The sequence below is a fragment of the Hyposmocoma kahamanoa genome, unplaced genomic scaffold, assembly GCF_003589595.1.
Source record: "Hyposmocoma kahamanoa isolate Upper Pololo Valley unplaced genomic scaffold, ASM358959v1 87, whole genome shotgun sequence".
NCBI lineage: Eukaryota > Metazoa > Arthropoda > Insecta > Lepidoptera > Cosmopterigidae > Hyposmocoma > Hyposmocoma kahamanoa.
The window spans coordinates 9,218,491-9,230,985 of NW_020654422.1; the positions used below are offsets into that span (position 1 = coordinate 9,218,491).

A 12,495-nucleotide genomic window follows, 5' to 3' on the forward strand; every position below is an offset into this window, starting at 1 on the left:
CGAAATTAAGAAACCCATACTTCACTATTTTCAGATATTTATAGACCACAAGAATACAAGATATTTATACACACAAATAACTTGTTTCAGTTTACCACACGAATACTTTAAAACATTGCTGTTACAACAACGGATAAGGAAATTTCACAACTTCGTACTTCACGTCTAACCGGGAATGCAAAGTGGAAAACAGACTGGAGCCGTTATCTTTAGTTTTATATTTACTACACAAAACTTTTCATTCTGTACATAGAGAGAAATACCGAGTTAATAAAGACTTGTAGTAGCTCCATTTAAACCTTATCTCATAAAGTCGAAAAATATAAATTTAAACAAATTCGCCTGTACAATCAAAGCATTGCATAATCCGCTAAATATCCCTTTTTATTTAAAATTATGTTTTAATATACCACACCGATTTAAACAAGCTCATGAGAGATATATGTATTTCAAGATTGTTCTTCACAGTCGAATGAGGCTCTGTGAGAGCTGTGAGACATTACGTGTACAAGCTGCAGTAAAGAGACGACACGTTTATGGAGGAAACTGTACGGCCACCCGCTTTACGGTCACTGTCTTTTGGCAGAGTTTTACGAGCTCCTTACGCTAAAAACTCGTAAAATAAAACGACACTTCTGTGCTAATGGCAAGAATGCGTAGGCAACTAATAATAAACGTGCCATTCTTATTTTGTCGTTTTATAAAAAGTTTTTACAATTATTAATATCATAAATTTATCTCACATAAATTTTATCCAACACAATAAAATCGAAGAGAAGGAAAGAAAAAGTGTAGCTATGAATTCAAAAACAATCTAATAATTCTTTGTTCTATTTAGTTCTCTTATCTCGCCATATTATAAGGATAAATAAGCGTTATAAATCTCCTGGTTCTATTAAGAGAATAAGGGCATATCATAAAGGTGAGAAAGCATCTGGTTACGATTTGAATATAACTTACATAAGTTTATTGTCTACCTTAGGGTTCCTGTTCTGTGAGCGTGTACCACCAACGGAAGTTTGATCTCTATTGAATATTAACTAATGAAATTCAACGAGGGAAAGCGAAATACCATCAAGTCAAATTCAGTAGATACAAAAACTAAATCAGTTATAGTTTAAAAATGACTGAAAAATTCGTAAATTTTCATACAAAAGGGCCTGACTGTACGTAAATTTTTGAAAAACACAGTTTTCAATGTGATCTACTTGTTAAGGAATTAAAAAAGGTGAGTTCTGGAAAAGATATAACAGCTAATTTCTACACATTAATATAATGAATCATGAAACTACAATATGGCTAAAACGAGATCTTTTTCGAGGTTTTTTCTATAAAATGTTACCGCATTTCACATTTTTATGTTTACTTACATGAACAATACAATACTTGAGTATCAATCAAAAAATATATTGGATATAATACGTAGGTAAAATATATTCATCAATGATGGACGTCAAAGTTCTTCCAGCCCATCTCGGCTTGTATATTGCGGGAACTAACAGCAGGAAAGAAAACTTGTACAAATTAACGAGGTCGTCCGGCGTAACAGGCGGTCTATCAATCAAACAGTGGCCGAGCGGCCGGCGGGCAATCGGCACAATTAGATGACGCGTGCGCCACTCCCTATTGTGTTTACCAACCTCGCGGAACCCTCCAACGCTCTCTTGACGTCAAAACTACCTTTAATGAACACACACCAAAATAAAGCCAAAGAAACCTTACTAACAAACCTTCCCGCAGCGCACAGCGCAATATTTATAAGAGTCCAGCCTTTAAATTAACACGACGTAACGTGAATAAGTAAAAAGAAATATTAAATATTTAATATATTATAGTTACTCCATGGACAAAGAAAATATACACAAATGATACACCTACCGAAGGAACTTTAGGGTATGGAATTAGAATTTATTTGTTTTAAGCGCTTTTTTCCGTGACATTTGAAATAGCTTCTGCACAAGGCCAATTCTTTCGAATTACTCTTTCAATGTCATATTCTTATTTCAGATAGAAAAACCACTGATGCGTTACAAACGTGCTTTGACTTCTTTTCCTACGGGAGTCGTGAAATCAAAGTTTATTGCGAAATGCGTTATTATCATGTTTATAAAAAAAGATTATAAAAGAAAGATAAAATTTGTATTAAATTCGTATCGTATCGTATTCTTAAATTCTTTAGTTTGCAGGTGCCAGGAAAAGCGACGACGTCAAACTTGTAACTGTAAGGTACGCCGCGTCATATCATTACTTATAGGGTATGAATACCATACACATATGAAACTGTAGTTTACAGAACTCCACTAACTTACTGTGTACAGAACTACACTTGATGAATGACCCGATTTCAATAATGAATGGCAGTCACCTAAGTCACGCTTACTACTAGTTACTAAACAATTTTCTCACAACGGACTGAAGTATGAACTGACCTTATGGAAAATAACTAGCAGATCATCGAGTTTTCCATGTAAGTCACCGCAAACGGTAATCTGGCTTGAGATCGATGTAGTTGCCACGTTAATGTTAGGTAGTCTTTTCAGAACTTGGGTGGCTTCCTTCAAAATCCGCGCCACGTGCTTAGGTTGTAGTCGATGCTGTAAAAGATACAGTAATTTAAAGTCTAGTTAATAACATGAAAAGAAAACCCACTTTAGTAAGACCTAAAAGAATATAGAGTTTTCGCAATTGTTACACATAGGTACTATTTGTTCGAATCTAAATAATGTATATTTGTTTTTTATTTTTCAAACATACTAACATTTCGGACCCTTTACAGGTCACGGCTGACTATGACCATGAGACTTGTCTGACTTCAAATGCCTCCGTGGCCGAACGGTTACCATACCGGACTGCCACGCAGAGGTCCCAGGTTCGATTCCCGGGCCGGGAGAAATATTTGTATGGCCTACAATTATTTCTCTCGTGAGTTTGGGTGTAATTTGTGGTTGTCTATGTGTGTGTCCATGGCACCCGCGACACAGGGTTTCCCTAGTGCGGGGCTATGTTGAGTGTGTGCGTTATTATTATTATTATTTATTGTATATGGCCCGACACGTCGGCTTGTTTGAATATACAAATATAGGTACGCGACCTACAAAATTTGGTTCTTTACCAAAAGAAAGTTTACGTAATATAAATATGACTATTTGTCAAAATATGTAAACTTTTACAAAAAAAGGGGATGTGTCCCGAAATAGTAAACAAAAATACTATGTTGTTATTTAGTCATATAAAAATAAATAGGAAAATTTTAAAGAAAAACACTTTAGTTTCCAATACCATGAGGAACGGAAAGTGCAATCTTCCATTATTCCATTAATTATTTTAACTTTTTCATAACAATGTTATTTACTGTTCATACAAAAAAGAAATTGCCGCCCCCTTGCCTCAAGTGTTTGTCACTTCATAAAATACGAAATATTTTGTACAATATACCTTGATTGAATTAGTTTCTGTATAGGAAATGAAACTATTTTTCCAGATTTAAATCGCGTATATTTGTTTTTTCAAACAAACCGACGTTTCGGGCCCTTTACAGGTCCCATGGTCACGGTTGACTGAGGTGGTACAGTCTTCAACCAGTTATGTCTAATATTGATGCAAACCACCCAATTTTTTACTATAGTTACAATAGTTATTAATTAAAGACCTTATTTTTAATTTTACAAAGAAAACATTCCAATTTACGCTACATTAAGTTTTACAAATTATTTTATTGAATGAATCTTTATTAAGTTTAATTTATTATTAATTATTAATAGAAATTATAATAAATTAAAACATATTAATTAGTACTGCAGTCTCTTCTCATTAGTAGGTAATTCAACAGTAATTTCTCATGACGATGCAAAGAGAATGCAATGCAATAAAAAGTGTGATTAAATCAATTATATTGTGCCAATCTATCATAAGCTTAATATCTAAATTTTTTGTAGTAATTCGCAACGTCCTTTTCGTTACGTATTTTGAGAAATAGTCATATAATATATATGAGTTTAAGAGGGAATGGTGGGAGATCGCCAAAGACAAAGGGAACAGTGGATGATTTTGGGGAGACCTTTGCTCAGCACTAGGACACAATAGGCTAAAAAAATATAAACTCTCCATTTCCAGTTTTTAAAACGATATTGATTTTTGTAATACTTTCAGCCGTTAAACTTTTTAGAATAACGCAAAAACCTCCGTGAATAGTACGTAATTTTTATTACCATTACTGACTTATAACACGCAAATAATAGAAGTAACTCGTATTTACTCGTACGTGCCAAGTATGCGTTACAAAAAGGTACAGTAAAGGAGACGACTTACTTTACTCAAAAATATTTTATTAGATTCATAAACATTTTACTAGACAGGAATGTACGAACATCGTTGCACTGAATTATATAACGAACTTCATTACAGTCTCTGTAGAAAGTTGTCAACAGTTTAAAGAAATAAAAAGTTGACTCATACGAAAACGGAAAGTGGAAATCAATCGAATCTAAAAAGTTAATGCGCATCTCTCACTGAATACTTTTAAGTTAAGTTTAGTATCAGAGAATTTAGTCTAGAATATCTTCTAGTCAATAAATTGATGATAATGAGAAAGTAATGCAAAAATCCAGCGTTTTTTCTAATATTTTGTCAACATTTATACTTACTATTTTACAACGAATTAAAGTACCTTTTTCTTCCTGAATGTCTCAATAAGTAAATCGATGTCTTTCCTCTGAAGAGGGAACTCTATTTCAGGGCCACGAGATGGCTTCGGGGGAGCCGTCTCATCGACGCCTCCTCCTTCATCAGACTCCTCGGAAAATACTTGCTCCACTGCAAAATTACGTTAATTTTACTGCTTGTAAAGATAACTTTGAAACGGAATTGCAATTAGAATAAGCTAGATTTTAAGTTCAAATTAGAATGCAAAATGTCCGGTGTAATTTGTTATGCAATTCAAAGAACGACAGTTTTCATCATACGCCTTGAAATGAGTAGAAAAAGGTGGACAGACGAGAGAAATTCCTGAAATGAGATTACTGTTCAATTTAAGCGACCCTACTTTTTCTTTAGCAGCACGAACTGCGTCTAAAAGTAAAATTTTAACACAATTAACGATTTTCATCATTTCATATCAGGGTTAAAACGCCTTGCGTTTAATGGATGTATTAGCAAAATGTAGAGTGACGTGCCAAGAATAACACACCTACTTCTAACTGCAATGTAGGAAAGGTCAGTTCATTGCAGGTAAATGAATTATACAGCGCGAGACATATATAAGGTATACCGCAATAGCGTGCTGTACACTGTTTAAAACAAACAGAAAAACACAAGAACACTACTTGTGGAGGCCAATGAGAAAGGAATGAAGCTTCACATAATTAAATTTCTCCTGAGTAAACTGCAAATGAGAAAGCTCGCAGTAATTTTTTTCTAGGACACATATCATTTATTCTGAAAGTGTTTGTGTATATTTTTCTCACAAATCACATTATACTCGTTTACGAAAATGAATGTAATAAAGATATTGAAATTTATTCCATTAACATCTGAATAGGAAAAACCAAATAAAATTTTAATAGATATTACAAATATATTTAACCAAAATATGTGCATTACACAGAAATCTTATAACGTCTATACATACATGTATGTAAGTACGTCGTACTATTCGGATACAATATTTAGTACTTAGCAACATAGTCGGTAAATATTTCTTAGTAAGTAAATACGCGATCGTATTCTAATTTATTTTTAGACCTTACTTAATGATGATCGGTAAATGACAGTGTCTGTTTAAATTTATGCAAAAACTGTAATTAAATTCGAAGATAGCAGATAGACAACGATTTTCTTGGCATCAACCTTGTTGTCAGAAGGATCATGCTGCTTACTAAAGTCACAATGTAATTACGAGGACAGTCCCGGAGTGTTTTTGAAATGACTTACGGATGGAAGCTGTTCGTGAGGTTCTTTCAGAGGAAAGCCGCCCACTGGTGTCCCTAATGTGACTGAGCAGGGCGTTGAAAAAGTTGTACAACTGAAACAACGAAACATTTTAGAACTCAAGAATGTGAAGCAAAGTTCAAACCTCTTACTGATTTGCTTCAGTGTCGAATCTTAAGCTGTTATAGAACATTAATGGCTTTAAGACTGTAAGAGCTAGAAAAAAAACGATTCAAACTCATTCGCGTCCTTTTGATGCTTTCCATTTCATCCAGAGATCTTTACTTTGTTAACGGTAATCTAAAATTTTATTATAGAGTTCATCTCTATGACAAAATACGGATAAATTCTGAATATCCGAAATTATGCGGTTGGATTGGAAAGGTAAGCTAAGCTTGTCTGTAAATCTTTAACCGAATAGTTTATATTTTTATTACTATTTATTTTTACTCCATTTATTCCATATTACTGATCACCATGTTACTACTTGACAATGTAATCAGAAAAAAATTAACAACTTTTTATAGTAAAGGATTAGAGAATTTTTTGCAATAGTTTTTCATGCAAGTAACAATAATATGTGCTTAATTATGAGCAATAATGTGTGTATTCGGCTGGGTGGAAGCGATGACTTGCAATCGTCGCATTACGGAACGGTGTGGCGGCGATATTCGCTCTCAATTTTGAATACGTTACATAAATCCACTATTTATGTCAAATAAATTGACCGTATTAAAATATATTGCAACTAAATGATGCGGTAGTGTAATATGTGCTAAAGTTTTCCTTTAAACCAATATTGAATAATAATAAATATTAGGCAAGATGCTTTGCTCTAATCCCAAATTAATTATCTAAAGCACTTGTGTTATGGAAATCAGAAACACCGACCGTTTTAGTAGTAGTAGAGCTCCTTGTGAAATAGTTCGTCCAGCCAAGTATTGCCACCTTACCTATTTTTGCTGCCGAGCAATATTGGACACATTACTGCGTTCCACTTTCGAAGGGTAAAGGTGCTGGCAAAATTGCAGGCACATAGGACTTGTCAACTTATGTCTCAGGGTGTCGAGCGCAGTGGCAGTACCCCTCAGACCTTTGCGATTTAAAGCTTTGAGTGGCGTGTCGCTTACCACCAGGTACACGAAAACGCACAAGAAACCACAAACACACACACTCGAGACACACACAGACTCGAGACAATATAGAAAAGTTAGTTCTTTACATTGACCCGACCGGGGATCAAACCCGAGACCTCAGAGATGGAGATACCATGAAAACCCGTGTGCAAACCACTCGACCACGGTGGTCATCAAATATTGTAAAATATAAACTGATAATAGAATAAATAATTTAACACATTCGCGTGCAGCGTATAATGTCTAGTGCAAACAAGGACATCAAGTAAATACGGCACGACAACCTCGAAATAGTAATCACCCCTACGTATATCACCCATCGCCGTCGTAATTATCTATTGCACCTCTAGGGAATGCCAGCTATTAACTAAATAGGATGATATATCCTATGGTTTATAACACGCAGTTTTAGGAAATACTTTGGCAGTTGTAACTATGATTACAAAACTTATGTATATTCTATTTTGTCTAAGGTTTCCTTTGCTTTTTAACGTCAACTTTGGCTCATTTTATTAAAGTGTGGATACTAAATATCATAAATCTTTATAAAAAAATATGACTTTTTTTAAGAGTTCATCAGCTCAGCTCGAATTCTAATTTTCCCGTACTTATACGGCTCATGTTGCTAGGATCGAGCGGCTTTGTTTCAAAATTTATTTTTTTACAAGCGAAATGAAAGCCTTCGGAAAAATGTATACCGTATACTATACATATGTGTTCTATTTAGTTTAGTTAATATTAAAAAAAAAATCATTGGTATATGTTTAGTACCTATTGAATACAGCGGTTTTCTTGTATTTTTTTTGTAATTTTTTCTTGTAATCTTGTAAATTTCCAGGTAAATTTGTATTTTTTTGTCCATCGTGAAAATTTTTAGGAACCGTGTTTTCACACCGTAATTCAAAGTATATCCTCTATTTTACTATATATTTTTTCCCAAGTGATTCAACTCTTTCACCGTTACACTAAATCAACCAAAGCCTCTTGAGGTTGTATAGGACAGTAATATGTATTGTGAGTGAATAAAATACTTGTATCAAAATTAGTTGTACGAGATTAGTGAACACCGGCTGAAAATTTGAATAGCATTGTGCAAGATTTTCTCATGATATTTATTAAATTTTAAATTACTGATTATATGTTAAAATTCAAATTCAAATTCAAAATAATCTTTATTTCATAGGTAAGCATTATTACACTTGAAATCGTCACAATGGTTAAACTCTACCGCTCATTCGTAAGGCAGATTCCCCTGAGAAGAATGAGCAAGAAACTCCAGGGGTTGCTCTTTGTAAATAATACTTACAATATTTTTTTTATTTGAAACATCAAAGATCGAGACTCATGGAGGTATGAGCTAAACGGGTTACTATCACGGATTTTTGTCATCCAAGTACGCAGAAGTTGTATAATAACCTTTAGTATAACGTTTTTGTTTCACTATAGTTTTAAACTTCGTGAAAGGCAAATTTTTTATACCGACCGGAATCTTGTTATAGAAGCGTATACATTGCCCCTTAAATGATTTTTTGACTTTGTGAAGACGACTATCAAGAAAAGCTAGTTTATTTTTATTCCTCGTTTTAATGTTATGTCTGTCACTATTTTTCATAAAGAAATTACTATTTCTTCTAACATAAATTACATTTTCATAAATGTACTGTGAGGCTAGTGTAAGAATGTTAATTTCCTTAAACTTATCTCTCAAAGATACTTTGGGGCCCAGATTGTAAATTGCCCTAACTGCACGTTTCTGCAGGACAAAGATTCTATTGATATCGGCGGCATTACCCCAAAGCAAAATGCCGTATGTGATTAGACTGTGAAAGTAGCTGAAGTAAACCAATCTAGCGGTTTCCACGTCTGAAACTTTCCTTATTTTTTAATCGCGTACACTGCAGAGCCGAGCCGTTTTGATAACTTACTTAAATGGGGACCCCAATGCAATTTAGCATCTAACGTTATACCTAGAAATACAACTGTATCCACAAGATTCAATTTTTCGTTTCTAACTACAATGTTTGTAACCGTCTCTCTAACATTGGGTAATGTAAATTTCACACTATTTGTTTTTTTCTCATTAAGAAGTAGATTATTAACAGCAAACCAATCAACTACTTTAGATATAGCATTGTTCACATCGTCGTAGGAACATTGGTGCCTTTTAACTTTAAATAATAAGGAAGTATATCAGCAAACAATACTATCTCATGTTTTATACCCTCCATAAGGCTAGGTAAGTCATTAATATAAACTAAAAACAAAAATGGGCCTAGAATTGAACCTTGAGGGACACCCATGCTAATTGCAGACCCTGATGATCTCGTACCGTTAACATCGACCCTCTGTGCCCACGCAAATACGATTTAAGAAGGTCGATATCACGTCCCGCCACACCATAATGGCGAAGTTTCCTGACCAGTGTATCATGGTGCACACAATCAAAAACCTTGGAAAGTTCGCAGAATACACCAATAGCATCATGTGAGACTTCCCATGCATTAAATATATGATTAATAAACTCGACACCAGCGTCGGTGGTAGCGCAACCCCGAGTGAAACCAAATTGTTTAGGAGACATTAAGTTATTACTATAAAAATGTACACACACTGATTTAGAATAATTTTTCAAATATTTTACTGAGAGTTGGTAGTATTGATATAGGTCTGAAATTGGTTGGGTCAGAAATACTACCAGATTTGAAAAGTGGAATAACTTTACTTTGCTTCATGAGGTCAGGAAAAACACCATCATCAACACATTTATTAAAGACACAGGCTAAGTAAGGCGTAATTCAATCAACTATAGAATTAATTACTCTGACTGAAAGACCATCAAGATCAGCAGTATTTTTTATGTTTATAGACTTAAATGCTTTAACAATATCGTTTGGAAATACATGACGGAACCTTAAATTAGTGATACTAACTGCATTATTTTCTTTTAGAAAGGATTCAGCGGCGGTGGGAGATGAATTTAACGACTTAGTAGTCAAAATTGGAATGTTAGTAAAAAAAATTTCAAATATTTTAGCAACTTCTGCGTCTGTGTTTACAATTTTGTCATTAAATCTTAGTTGAAAATCTAAGTTACGAGGTTTGACCCTTCCAGTTTCGCTGTTTATAATATTCCAAGTCGTTTTTACTACATTCACGCTGCTTTTTATTTTATTATATATAAACATTGCTTTGACTGCAACACAAACACGTTTAAACATTTTCGAATATTTCCTAACAAAATCATTAAAACTGTTACTAGTGTTATAAGTCCTTTCATCGTAAAGATCATACAGCCTTTGTCTACTTTTGTGAATTCCCACAGTCGCCCAATCACTAAATTTCAATGAATTATTAATAGTTATGGTCCAAAATGGACCTAAAAACATTATCACGTTCACTTTTCACTATGTTGAAAACTGAATTATACAATTTATTAGGATCGTTAACGTACGGAATGTCAGTTAGTTTAAGCATTACATTATTTCTAAAGGCTTTAAGTCGACCATTATTTATCGGAACACATGTGATATCCTTTTTTGGCATTTTGTAAACAGTTATATTAAAAGTGGCCAATTGATCGCAGTGATCAGAAGTTAATTTATTTATAATAGATTTATTACTAGGTACGGCGTTAGTATAAATGTTGTCTAAACAAGTGGCAGTAGTAGAAGTTATTCTAGTAGGCACCAAGAACAGATTCACAAGATTACAACATTGGAAAAATGATATGAGCCTACTGCTAGCACTGGAATCTTCTAATAAGTTAACATTGAAGTCACCACAAACAGCAATATGTTCGTGTATAAACTCGTCGTAGGTATTCGCTATCATATCATTGGCTTATTTTGGTCCACAGAAACCACTGAAATGAAATGATAAAAAGAAGGAAAACATTTAAATTAAATGACAGAGATAATAAATTAGCACTACTCAAGTGAATGGACATTTAAAACATATACTATGGGAAAAATAACGATAAAAATAAATATAATGTATAATGTATACAAAACGACACACGGTTAGGGGACACGTAGGGAAAGTACCTAATTTAAATATTGTATATATTAGATATTTTGCTTCAGTGAAATCTTTATTTTATTATTAAAATTAAATAATACTGCATACAAAGACTTTTAAAAGTTGCTTGCCTCAACTGAAAACCGAAGCGACAAAATTAAAAAACTACAGAAGACGAAATTTCTATCCTCATGTTACGGAAACGCCACACGGCATACGTTACGTTTTGACAAATACACCCGGAAAGATGCAATAGATGCGTCTCGGAGACTCACCACAAAGAATCACATTTAGCCGGACAGAAAAAGCTTTATGGTCTATCCACACATTCCGGACCGTGCTCGGGACGTGGACGGGCCGTGCTCCGTCAGGGGCTCAAACAATATCGTTGCGTATATTTTGTATGAACTCGTTCACACATGTCCGTGTCCGGGCCGGCGCCGGGACGGGCCCGTAGTTCATACAAACTAGCACGCCCCGGCCACGTCCCGGGCACGGCCCTGATGTGTGTGGACAGTCCTTAATGTCCAAACGGCTGCGAAATATGCAATTCTCTCTCAATCTTTTTTTTTATGGTACTAAGTGACGAGACGAGCACGGGGCGTACGGGACGAATAGGACGTGTGCCTGGTGGTAAGCGACACGCCTGTATACAGCAGTTGCAGTTTCACTCAGAGCTTTAAATCGCAAAAATCTGAGGGGCGGGGCCCCGAAACATAAGTTGACAAGTTCCGCGAGCCTGTAATTTCACCAGCACTTTTACAGCAGCAGAAACAGTAAAGTGGCAATACTTAAAAAGTAAAAAACTTGAAGTCGCAATAATCATTATAAATACCATCATCCTGAGTGCCTGTGAGTTTCGAGCACGACTGTCCTACGATGCAGTAACACTATTTCCGGAATTCCAGAATTCGAAAGAAGTAATTAATTAATTAATAATTGGTGTAATTATAGCTACATCTACATATACATGTGTTATATACGTAGAACACCTTTTTCCGACCATTGTTTGTTAATTATATTCCAAGCTGATTTTATTTCTTGCCCAAGGGATGCTCTTTTTGGGAGATTTTTTTTATTTGATTTGAAAACTTATTTAGATTATATCTAAGCAAAGATTCTCATATTATCCGCTTAAGTTTCCTCCCTTAAATATTAATTATAAATTTCCAAGTGTTATAAAGCGCCTTATGTATAATTATATAATAACTCCGATATTAATCGAAGTTATAAAATTGACGAAGTCCTAGATTAGCAAATGCAAATAGAAAGCTAAAACGCCCAATCCTGATGTCAGACTACTTTCAGACAACGCAAATTTACTAGTCAAATGCCCACATTGTTCTCTGGAGATTTGATAATACGTCGGATGTCCGCGTGTCTTTGTTCATCAAGGGCGAATGAACGCGTGAAATGC

At 34.5% G+C, this 12,495-nt stretch overlaps 1 protein-coding gene across 2 annotated transcripts in view; it reads right to left on the minus strand.

Moving 5' to 3' along the window:
• Positions 1 to 12,495, minus strand: part of LOC113235129 (serine/threonine-protein phosphatase rdgC) — a 96,970-nt gene that overhangs the window by 12,789 nt on the left and 71,686 nt on the right. For both annotated transcript variants that reach the window (XM_026470718.1, XM_026470717.1), the window contains exons 4-6: positions 5,929 to 6,019; positions 4,667 to 4,812; positions 2,430 to 2,594 (exon numbers count right to left, since the gene is read on the minus strand). In XM_026470718.1, coding sequence (XP_026326503.1) covers positions 2,430 to 2,594; positions 4,667 to 4,812; positions 5,929 to 6,019 — 402 coding nt within the window. The remainder of the gene's footprint in view (positions 1 to 2,429; positions 2,595 to 4,666; positions 4,813 to 5,928; positions 6,020 to 12,495) is intronic.